Source organism: Trichoplax adhaerens, genomic scaffold (genome assembly GCF_000150275.1).
Source record: "Trichoplax adhaerens TRIADscaffold_12 genomic scaffold, whole genome shotgun sequence".
Lineage (NCBI taxonomy): Eukaryota > Metazoa > Placozoa > Uniplacotomia > Trichoplacea > Trichoplacidae > Trichoplax > Trichoplax adhaerens.
Genome location: NW_002060954.1, coordinates 1,246,329 through 1,258,847, shown reverse-complemented (window position 1 = coordinate 1,258,847; position 12,519 = coordinate 1,246,329). Strand labels below are relative to the sequence as shown.

At 33.0% G+C, this 12,519-nt stretch overlaps 3 protein-coding genes across 3 annotated transcripts; 1 reads left to right on the top strand and 2 right to left on the bottom strand.

Annotated features, from left to right (window-relative positions):
• Positions 1-482: 482 nt before the first annotated feature.
• On the top strand, positions 483-2,943 carry TRIADDRAFT_59844 (uncharacterized protein; the record flags this gene model as incomplete). Its single annotated transcript, XM_002115891.1, has 4 exons — positions 483-504; positions 1,036-1,154; positions 1,422-1,498; positions 2,403-2,943. 4 exons carry the CDS (start codon positions 483-485, stop codon positions 2,941-2,943), a joined length of 759 nt encoding a protein of 252 aa, XP_002115927.1.
• A 2,654-nt stretch (positions 2,944-5,597) lies between these two features.
• TRIADDRAFT_59843 (uncharacterized protein) lies at positions 5,598-9,228 on the bottom strand (the record flags this gene model as incomplete). The annotated part of the gene is made up of 8 exons (XM_002115750.1): positions 5,598-5,739; positions 6,090-6,195; positions 6,294-6,359; positions 6,940-7,039; positions 7,117-7,177; positions 7,350-7,414; positions 8,464-8,509; positions 9,131-9,228. 8 exons carry the CDS (start codon positions 9,226-9,228, stop codon positions 5,598-5,600), a joined length of 684 nt encoding a protein of 227 aa, XP_002115786.1.
• A 2,389-nt stretch (positions 9,229-11,617) lies between these two features.
• Positions 11,618-12,438, bottom strand: TRIADDRAFT_59842 (uncharacterized protein; the record flags this gene model as incomplete). The annotated part of the gene is made up of 2 exons (XM_002115749.1): positions 11,618-11,837; positions 12,152-12,438. The coding sequence occupies 2 exons, from the start codon at positions 12,436-12,438 to the stop codon at positions 11,618-11,620; spliced, it is 507 nt and encodes a 168-aa protein (XP_002115785.1).
• Positions 12,439-12,519: the final 81 nt, after the last annotated feature.

The window sequence follows — 12,519 nt, the reverse complement described above, 5'->3', positions numbered from 1 at the left end:
TTATATTTTTGTAATTACTTATTCCACTAATAGCCAAGCAACATAACTAATTGGCCTATACCGCAGCATCAAACGCCCGCTCAGTCTTCCACCCATTCTAGTCCACTTAATGTAACAGGTAAGTGTTACAACACCGAAATTTGTGACGAGAAAACTTTAAACTACTAAAAGAGTTCTTATACAACTACAAATCTGCGGCCAAGCTTTTCCTTCCCAATATCTGCCTACATTACGACTGACAATTCCCCATTATTAGGTGTTTACTATAAACTTCTAGTTTCTCAAATAAAATTGAACCAAAACTTTATTGAAGATCAGTCAATCTATGGTAAAACTACATAAACATTGTCTAGCTATCATTACGGTACATATATGTTATACAACTACGCAATTAACTATAAAAACATAGAAGGCATCATAGATAAAGCATTGCTGATAAAATTTCTAAATAAGACATATACGAAAACTATGTTACAGCTGCTATGGAACAGATACTTCGTAACCGTAAGCTAACAATTTATTATAATCTCTTGCCCGCTAAAGCGCTATATTTTAAGAGTAACTGGCACTATATCGAATCTAGCATACAGTACAATAAATCCGAAGATCAGAGTATCAAACACAATCGCGCAAGTTTGCCTTCGACTTGATGTATTTTGATATCCAAGTAAAGAAATGTTCTCTCAACTTACTATCTGCTCTGCAATTAAAGCTTCGTGAAATAGTTCCGCACTTTTTGAAAGTTTGGTCGTAGTGAAACCAATACCACCAGCGTACAGTTACCTTATTGTTATTAATAACACCGTTTGTAAATAAGATTGACTACAATAATTAGCGCTGCAACTTAAATTTCTGTATTTAAAATTTTTATCAAATATGATAAATTGCTTGTATTTTTCATATTCACTGGTTGCAGTCATCAAATAGCTAAGAGTATTAAGAAAATGGGAGTTAATTGTCATCCAATGATTGCAGTCAATTTTTCTTGCCTCATATTTACGATATTAATTTGCTGTTATAATTTCACTGCTCTAGATGCAAATATCGATGATGATGATGATGACGACAAAGGCAACAAAAAGAGGAAGAAGAGAGGAATATTCCCAAAATCAGCAACTAATGTTATGAAAGCCTGGTTATTTCAAAACCTTGGAGTAAGATTTGCCCGATTGATACTGCTTTTCAACCAAATATTAATGTCGCTTATGTCCAGATCGATTTAAAAATTTGATAGAAGAATTTAAAAACAATAAGGATACGTGTATACATTAATTTTATAAGTTATAATTTATTAGAATGGCAGGGGTAATACAATAATTAGTAAATCGAAAATAACTTTCAGGCTTGGCAGTACTTATTTTTAAAATAAGCTGTAATTATATAATTGTCGCATACTCATACTATTAAATAATTTCCAATAGCATCCTTATCCATCTGAAGAAAGAAAACGAATGTTAGCTGAAGAAACCAGTCTAACTATTTTACAAGTCAATAATTGGTACTGTTTCGATAATATACAATTGACTGCAACAACACTTTTGAAACTCTTGAAGTTTGCTTTTAAAAAATCAACCATTAATACTTTAAAAATTTGAAATAAGGTTGTAATTATGCGTACGTTCGATTACTAAATATCAGTAATATGCCAGTAAATCCTGGGCATGTCCATGCTTCGTATTGCGACTTGGTAAAGGTTCTACCAGCCTCTTCGCATGTGCTGGTCTAGAGCGCAGACGTCAAAGCACACTGCTTACCCCTAACCCGTAACTGACTTTATTCTTAACTCTGCCACCTATTTATGCGCAAATCTTATTCTTTACACATACTGTATATTCGAGTATACAGCATAGCATACAGCCTAATAACAGTAATACAATGCAATACAGTACCAATACGTACAACAAATATTCATATAAGTGGTATCTTAAAGTTATCGTAATGTAGAAGTTATACAAATGTAACACTTCGTAATTCGAATACGATACTTTTCCCTGCCACCAAGATTTAGTTCATATTTGCTATACTGTATATGTCATAAATTAGTAGTTATTCTAAATTTGATTTAAGTGGAATTTACCTGAGATGCAATAAGTTGCAAAGAATTGACACTAAACTATAATTATATTTCAATTGCAGTATCTAGGTTAGCACTTAGGATTGAACGATTTTTGTATTGGATTAACTATTATAGTACTGCTCTTTAAGAAAATGAATCCTAGTTTAATACTTTACGTAATCCGCCATTATTCATTTCTGACAGTAATTAAGTCCCGCTAATCAGAACATATTCTATTTAGTGCATGAAGTGTTAAACTGTTTTTACTGTTTATTACTTTATGCCAAACATCAGCTGCATAGATACTTACTAGATTAATTGATCATGACGTAATAAATATGCATAGGTTTATTAACGCAAGGCGTAGAATTGTACAGCCAATGATCGATGCATCAAATCGTACCGGTAAACCACCTGTTATTATGAAATCGCGTCGTCGAAAGCCGTCTGGTCAGTGTCACCCATCATTTGGAGCAATGTCAGCACCGACATCGTCACATGTAGGACCAAATTACGGAATAGACCATTTGCAATCTCCATTTTATGATATTGGTAGTATACCAAGTGTACCCTTCAACATGGGAACATGTGGCTCTGATCCTGGCCTCAATCCCGTGGTTTCTATGTCCGCTATGCCCATTCCTCACGTTATTCGCGGTCCTACGACTAGTACCTCAGCTGGATCTCATTCATCTTCTCTATATCTACAGCATGGTCAAGCCACACATCACCCTATCATGATGCCGCCACCGCCACCAGTGCGCGGAGCTGGCGGTCCACATCATCATCCATTCCTGCAAGGATCAAATCAACCGCCTTCATCTTCAACAATTTTTCAATCAGGTGACGTTATGACACAACAGATTCTAGATTTACATCCTTCCTAAGATATCGAACGTACTCGAATGGAAGTGATACATAGTAACAAGTTATAGTAACAAATTGTGATCGCTTTCTTATAATGGCACTATTGAAATATTTAGTAACGATTTCAATGTAGTACTATGGAGTAGATCATTTTAATGATTTACTAGTACATAAATTATTTATAACAATTAATTTATTATTATTCATATCAAAACTAAGGGTCAGAAACATTTCCTGTTTATCTCACTCGATGAAGTAATCATTTTTTATCCGCTAGTAAAAGATAACTATATTGTGCCTATAAACAAATTTTAACCAACGTCTCAGTCGTTGCATTAAATTTTACCCTTATCTATTAATTAATAAACCTACATCCTTAGGCCCGATTACAGTACATAATGTAGCCAATTGGAAAAGTTATGCAGTTGTATTTATACTGCATTCGTAACCAAATTAACAGATTGATACTAGTAGGCGATGTAGTTCTTACTAAATTATTACTAATAGTACAATCTGACTGACCAAACCGAATTATCCCCTTTTATTTGCCCTTTCGTGAAGTAATGCTAAGAATCTAATAAAACAATAGCTGAAAAGTCACTGTTATTCTATAGCATATAACACAGTGCGTATATTATAACGCAGTATTTATGGCAGTATTTATAACAATTGTGATAGCTATATGTAATTAATATGTTGTCATGCGATATCAGTGTGTTTATACTAACTAAGGGTGTTATTTTTCTGATTTCTTAATTGAGTCGGATGGTATCGAGCTATTTTTGCCTGAACGACAAACCAATGATGATAATATTTAATACACTTGTGCTTAATCTATAGCATAATTTTAGCACACTATTTGCTTATATGATACGTTCTTCAATATTAAAGTGTGGAATGAGTGCTGTAATGTTTTCTGTTGTTGTTAAGCAACTAGTAATAGATCAAAGCGTCATGAAAAAGTGATTGCTGTCAGAAAAAATATTAAATGGTTTTACTGCTACATGAAAGCATTTAAATCTATTTGAGTATACGTTTATTGTCGATATTTGGGTGTGCAACATTGCTGTTAACTATAATGATAGTATGCTATGAGTATTTCCGATCTGCACCTTTAGAAAAAGTAGGAGATCACGATTAGCTAGTCATATAGGGTATACAATATTTATACGATATTTCTTTAAATTTAGTATTCTAAAATTTCTATCCCACGATCTTCTCCTATTCTTACCAGTCCTTATACTATTTATAGGTGTTCTCTCAAATAGCCGCTAAGTTGGTTAACAGTTAACTTATTCCTGTGTGCGTATGACACATGGACAGTTTGAAACTGCTTTTAGTGGTATTAGTGAGATAATTTATTAAATCTAAGTGAAGTACGTATCAATGAGCTGGAGTTTCTGCTAGGCTGAGTCAGACGCGGCTATGCCGTTTTTGCATTCAGTATAATATCGATTAATATTATCAGAAATCTCATTCGCATGGCATGGTATGCGGGTTAAGTTAGTGATTGTAGATATCAAGCAGTATCATCTGTTGTCTATGTAATAATTAATTAATGCGGCCGATCTAATCTACATAAACTAAACTGAATTTACTATTAACAATATGAAAAGAAAAAAAAACTGGAGATAACGGGGATTGAACCCGTGGCCTCTCACATGCGAAGCGAGCGCTCTACCACTGAGCTATATCCCCCAAACATCACTTCTAATGAAAATTCTTTATTTAACCTAACCTAAAATATCACGTGACCATGCTCTCATACTAGTACTATACTGTTGGTGTAACCTACTTGGGAGATTCACTATTTACTACTGTATGCTTTCAGAGACTACGTATTGCCATGGATTGCTATGATCGAAAACAACGTAACATTGTATTTAGCGAAGTTTACCAGTAACTTTCCTCATTGTAACTTACAGTTAATCACCAATATCGCGCTAATACAGCGGGTGTACTGTTCGATCTTGAAATAAACGGTTTCTCTGTTTAAACTGTATAATATAAAAAGATAGATAGTATCCGCGTGTATGTTTCGGAAAGCATTCACTGGTCTCTCTTACTGGTCATATACAGTATAGCGGGAGTACATTTGTATAGCGTATAAAAGCCGATTCAAGTTATGGTTAAGAAAGTGGGATTAATGATAATGAGTGTAGCACCGGCCTTAAATAAATGCACTGTCAGGACAATAATTTACAATTTACAGAAAGCATTCCCAGCATGACAACGAAAAAATACTGTACAATACGTTTTATTTTTAATTTATTGAAATTCCTTGGTAACATGCGAGTGTTCTGCTTCTTGTTTGGCACAGAATTACGTAATAAATACAAATGAAACTGTACTACAGCAAGTGAATATTCCAAATAGAATTTACTCGTATGTCCGTTCCATCTGATATTGCGCCTTATTAACTACCATTACTACTATACTATACAGTAAAATTGAGATGCTTACAGAACAAATGACTACGGTATCGAAAATCCATGTAGCGTACTGTACATACGTATAACTAATACCCAATGTATAGTAAAGTGTGCAACCACAAATGTATTGCTATATCGGCAATAACGCGAGTAGTAAGACTGATAATTATACTGTAAAAATGAAAACTACAGTAATAGCATATGGTTATAATTTGCTAGCAATATCAAATTGGCATTAGACTTTAATTACAGTCATGATCTGTACATGCTTTAAGTGTAATTATCTCTAAAGGAAAAGAGTCCACAATTAAGATGCCAGGTTGCTCGTCAAAATTTAACTCTTTAATAAATCCAAACCAGTAAATTACCATCCCTGGTCCGAACCTGTTATCAAATGAAATGGTCTTAATCTTAATTCTTATCTCTAATGGATCAAGAATCCTACGGACTAACTATAATTGTAAGCAGCCTTTAAACTTGTAAATAGGTCAAGCAATATTTTAATAACAATCCATTTTTATACCTTGGTATTTAAATCAATAAATGACTATTTGAAACTAGCATGCATAAACATACAATAGTTACATTTACATTTACTACAGTAATAATCTGTGAGAGCTACAAAGGTAATGATGTCTACTGACATTATATTATTATAGATTTTTCAAATACTTTAGCTAGTAAATACTGAACATAAGAAATAATTCATAAAATTTCATAAGAATTACAAGTACCTGTTTAAGTAGCTATAATACTGATCCTTCATATACGTGGCATGACTATGCTCATCACCGAATGATGCTTTACTTTCTATCCAGTTCACAATATTGCCATTCACAGCTAAAGAAATACCATTAAAAAGAAAATGTTATATACTGTAGATATAGACGCAATTAGTGATGTAATTCTAAATTTATAGTCATAGTTGATGTGCGTACCTATTGGCACTTCTAATTTAATATCTGGTGTCTTATCATATCCTTTTAATCTCATATCATTTTCATCTGAAGAACGATTTCATAAAAACTATAAGAATATATTTACTAAATTTCGATTTGCCAGTTTGAATATCACTAAACTCGTTATTTGGTGAAAATATAATTTCCCAATTTAGCTATCGTAGTTTTACTGCTATGTATACACTTCAGTACCAAGAAAGGCCAACGTCAAGTTATTTAGCTTTTCTCGTAGAATATATTCATATTCAAGACCAGTAGAACTATTAGTAAGGTTTTAAAGATTGAAATAACGGCGTAACGTAGATAATATATTTTTAAATGAAGGCTTAGAAGTAGGATACTGCTTCACATTCTCAATTAGAGGCCCGTAATTTGCATCGTTCAGTATACACTAATTTATTACAAAGATTTTTTAAGTATGATCTTATTACCTAAAAATTTACGAAACCAGCGGTGGAGATATGATTGAATTCGATTTACGGAAACGTACCTGCTCAACTTCCCTTGCGAGTCTGTCATTTTGCAGTAACGTAATGTCCTTCATAGCATTGCTGATGGTAGTTCGTGGTGCTTTACCATCACAAAACATTTGTTTTTAATCGATTAATAGCTATTAGAATAGTACCTTTTTGTGTCATAAACTTACGACTATTTCCATTATGATGTAAATGTGCCAAATGCCTTTCTACTACAATGCGAGCTAAGAGGAAAGCTGATAGATCTACCTACAATATGCACAGACAAAATACCTTGTAAATTTTTAATTAAATCGTTTGTTGTCATAAATTTATCAAGAAATAACCTCATTAGCTATAAGTTGTAAGATTGATTCTTGGAAATCTTGATTACTTAGCGTTAAATACCTGTGAAAGACAAGGGGTAATTAACAAGCTTGATATATGTCATATTAATGTTTCGATAAAAGACATTAAATAATTTACTATTAAATGCTAAATAAAGGGACGATTAGTACGAGTATACTGATAAATAGTGAATTCAACTTAATTATTTGCATCATCTATATAATTTACAAACCGCTGGTAATAACGTTCCATCATGTCCGGAGAATGATGGCGATGAAATTCTTTCTTAATTTTCTTCTATCAAGGGTATACCAGGGGATTTGCAGAAAATTTTCATAATTAAAAGTAGATTACTGTTTTTGCAGTGCTAATTAAATATTAAATATACATATACAATAATAGCCACTGATAAATGCTAACTATATTTTTAAATTTGAATATTTACATCAATCTAGTACACTGGCCATTCTCTATGTTATGCTACATAATTATTATTATACTCTCAAATTATACATATCCGATGTAACAACGAAATATCTCAATATTTGATGACATAGTAAGAACAGGTATGTAGTATACACAATATATTGGATAAAGTTGTACACGAATTTTCCCCAGTGTAAATTAGATAACTATTATCCACTGTATACCATATATTGTACTATAGTCAACTGTTGACCCTTATATTACAAAAAATATAGCAAAGCCAGGTCATATTCACTACCGTAAATACTTAATTAGCATGAACGACATAATATATGATGCTCATTTGCTCAGCAAAGTAACAAAATAAAATGCTGCTGAAGTAGTAGAAGCAATGTGCAGTATTACGTGCTATATTTAGATGTGACTATTTTGCTATCACAAATTTTCTTAAATACTTTGTACGTGTAGTGCGAAAATAGATAGATAAAATACTTTGAGTAATAATCGTATGTATAGCACCACTTCCTTTGTGAATAGGGTGCTTATGCCGTAATTTGCATAAAGTAATTGTGCTTTAACTTTGACAATTACACATTACACTCGTACTGTATGTCTATGAAGTTTAAACTATAAACTTTAAAAATCATATGCATTATACCAATAGGTCGCTTATGAATGAAAAGGAATGTTTATGTACGGTATTTAGCTAGCATTTTGTATCTGAAGTAGTGCACACTGATAATATGCTGAGTTTACAAAGTTGGCTAATAAAAGCAATGACGTAATGTTACGCAAATAAATTATTTTCTAAATGCGTATAGTCTCAGATTTTACATTGTTTAGAAATTGTATTAGATAAAAAATTTTGTAATCAAAGTATCTCTTGCAAAATGGACATTAGCTATTGTACATTAGATTACCTGGTATTCTTGCGAGTAAATACTAACCAAAGTGTTGTATGTTACTCTATTAAAAAATAAAGCACAATTCAGATGATTCGAAATCATAATGTTAAGACTTATGTCAGTGAATAAAATCTATTCAACCTTAAATTTAGATCTTAAAATTTAAATTTAATTTTAAGCCATTTATTTATTAGCACATTGTACTGTACGGTACTAGTACAGGGATACTACATCAAACTACAGTATACGTAAGTATGTTAATTATTAGAACGAACATTTAAATAGAAAGAAAGAATATAGTAGTTCTGTGTTAACATCAGTTATTTCTTAATTGCTATATTACAAACATGGTATTATATTGTATGTGCTGTAGTTAAACCTTTGTGTCAAGTATTGCAAGCTTTTATGCAGTCGTTAATTATATCGTTATTAAACTTAATAAATAGCTACATATCACATTAATATATGCATTCTGCACAGTGCATTGTACAGTATGATTACGTAATATTAGTCTAATCTTAATCTAGAATTGATAAATTTCTTACGATGGCAATGTAAATGTAAATAACACAGTAAACCAAATGCAGTAACTCCTTTTAGCACCTATTACATGGCAATTGTTATGATCATACTGGAACAATTTGTACTTGGTTAGAAACTTTAAATTTAGCAATGTACTTACCCAGGGTACAGCTTTAAAATGTCTGTCAGACATTCGCGTGATGTTGAATTTTTGATAACACTTATAATACGCTTGTACTTGGCCAGAGGTAAAGCCATGTTTTACAAATAAGTGAAAGCAGCCCGATAATGAAATACTATTGGCAATGAAATTCACTTAACTGCATATCCTAATGTACGGTAATTAATAATAATAACAATGGTGTAATATGCACTTACATATACTGTACACTCTACAGTTAATGAATCCACGATAAAATGTAAATAAAACTGCTCTTAGTTGAATTCTAATGTAGATTGAGTATTTACAGGCTGTCAATGCTAGTGTATTAATTATTTAACATTTTAATCCATTTCATTAGATCGGACTAAGCTATTATCCGATACTATTATTATTTTCGTGCAACTTCAAGATCGCCAAATTACTGTGAATCAAATCAATACTGTACAGTATACTGTACACTATAACTACCGTGTTTTATTACAGTTTTTACTGCAGAAGTTAGGAGTCTGCAGAGCTCAACTTGTTCGAGTACTGTAGTACAGTACAGTACAGTACAGTACTACAGTACACACTGGACACTACAGTACTGTACAGTATCTTTACAGTGTATTGTACTGTACAGCGTACTGTACCATGTCGGCATGTACTATCAGTGCGTATTACGCAACTACCAGTCTTCTTGCAGAGGGGACATGCGTACCAGAATGGAGAATGGAAGGCATACAGACTCTGATGCAAACATTAAATTGTGGACCTAAAATGCTTTGAGACGTAGTACTGTACAGTGTACATGTACAGTACAGTACTGCACTGTACACTCTGTGTACAGCATATCAAACGGATAACTTGATAGCGAAGTTAGACTGAGTCATAAGCTATATGCCATATCAACCTGCGAATTATACGAGTATATCTGATATCGTACAGGTATTACACTAGTGATAGTATATAATGTAGTTACTACATTACGCTTTTATGACTATTGCTGTGGTGGGTGACGCATCGGTAAGGCTTAAGAACCGCTGGTCTACTGTACAGTACAGTATTACCGTACTATCCGGTCTACCGTACCCTCACTTTTGTTTCTAAAAGTGATATACTGTACAGGGTTAATGTTGATGTTAAGCATGTTGTTACTGTTATCCAGTCTACAGTAGGTGTGCTTGTACTGTACTGTACAGTACTGTGCATTTACTTGACGGCAATTGTATAACAGTATACAGTACTGTACTGTATGTTTATATCACTGACTCACAATTTCCCTAACTGAGCATACAGCATTACAGTCTATACCTTTACGTATTTATATAATTTTACTATGAAATCAATCATTCATTTTGCCTAATCTGCATCGAATGCTTGTCAAATTATAGAAGCCTAGGTGAGTCATCTGAGTACTGTACTGAACTTATTTACCCTCCCTAAAAGAAACTCAATAAATCATCTCATATTAGTCATGTTACTCATATACCGTATCGAAGCACTAAAAGTGCCAATATTGGAGTCAAATTTTAAAATTCAGTTAATAGTAAACTAACAGCGAATCATGCAACCATAGATCAGTATTAGTTGCTTAATCTATTTGTTTCAATAAAACTTATTCGTAAATTGTATTCCTACTATGTGGGATGCAATCCCAATGTAACATAATGATTTGATATACTGTATGTGGAGTAAAGTTTGCGTATTGAATCAATGAATACGCCTATTTACTACTTAAATGAGGAGGAATTCATGAATGTTGTCGCTTACCAGGTAACATTAGTCTTGATTGTGAATATAATTTATTAACCATTTTCAGTGCAATCTCCACGATGCAGTCATATCACGTTATTAGCTTACAGTTTCGACGTAATACCGTGAAGGATTGAGCACGCGAATATATATATACTATATAATGCGAAGAGGTAATCCTAAAATAAATCAGATTAATTTTGCTAACTTCCTTGTTCAAGCTGACAGTAGATCACAGTTATGTATCAAAACATCATGTCAGCAGCACACTGCTGAGATAGATAAGGTATACGACAGTATTACTGTGACGTACTGTACTGTGTTTAGAAGTAGATACAGGGCGCAATCTGAGTTCAAGTTATAAAATACTAACCTAAAATCATGATATCTCGTATTAATATCAAAATTTGTAATATTATTATCAGTAATTACGAGTACTTGTAGTATTACATGCAGACCAGCAGTACGAACGAATGGTAAATCAGTTGTAGCCGCGGATAGATAACACAGTAGCTTCTGCGTATTAAGCAGTGCAGATCAGTAAGTAAAAACGGGTGTTACCTAGAACATCTATAACACTGTCAAAGTCAGAGACATTAGGTCTTCTACATTGTAAAGTAATATTAGATTGACAATCTTTGATCCTATAATTGTTGTTATAACGTTGTAAAAATTCTGTTTGTAAGACCAGTAGAGATGTTTCAGTTGTAACCAATAAAACTTATTTTACTGTAACGCCTAATTTCAACATTAAATCTTAGCTTTTTTATTTTGGGTACCAAGTTTAACAGCGATATCTGCTAATCTGACACCCTTTGCTAGCAAATATTGAACATATTCGGGTTGATTCGGATCTTTCTTAGCAGCATCTTTTCTGTTTCTATATTTTTCTCTCCTCTCCCTGACCTGTTCGCGGTATTCTGCAATCATTTGTGGCATTTTAGCCATGTTTTCAGCTATAGTCACTTTTCTGATAGAAGACATAACAAAGGTGTCGATTAGTGTTGCAAAGTCGCAGTGACAGTTCGCAAAGAACTTCCTTATCTAAAAGGTACTGAAGGTAGAATTTCTCCGAGCTTACTCACCTACAGTATTAGTAGTTTAATTAATTACTGTACAATATCCGCATGTAAATTATATTGTGACTAAGAATTCGCTGCTCTTGAGAGTTTAATTTTAGTAGAAGTTTGTTCTGCAGTACTTATAGCGATATACCAATCGTACTGCACAGAATTTGGAGAATAAGAAACGGTAACAACCTCGAAATACAGTACACACTCTTACCTTGCAGCTTTAGCTTCCTCCCATTTGTGACCTTTGCGATAAGGCTTTAAATTAAGTGGAGGCAAGGGTTCTTGAGGCCATTCCTTACCTTGTTGTATAAATTTTCTCTTTGTTCTAGCTAACTGAAGAGTGCTAATCTTTGGATGCTTTCTGCCATTATTAGTTCTTTTGGCATCTTTCAGAATTCTAGCAATAGATGGAGATATTTTGGATGAAAGATCTCTTGCATGAAGAGTAATATTCTCCAACTGCGATCCTCGCCGAAAACTTGCAAATATACCGTACATTGTTCTCTTGCCTGCAATGCCTTCAATTAGTTTAATATGATTAATTAATGAACTAGTAAGCTACTGTAAGTAGTGCAATGA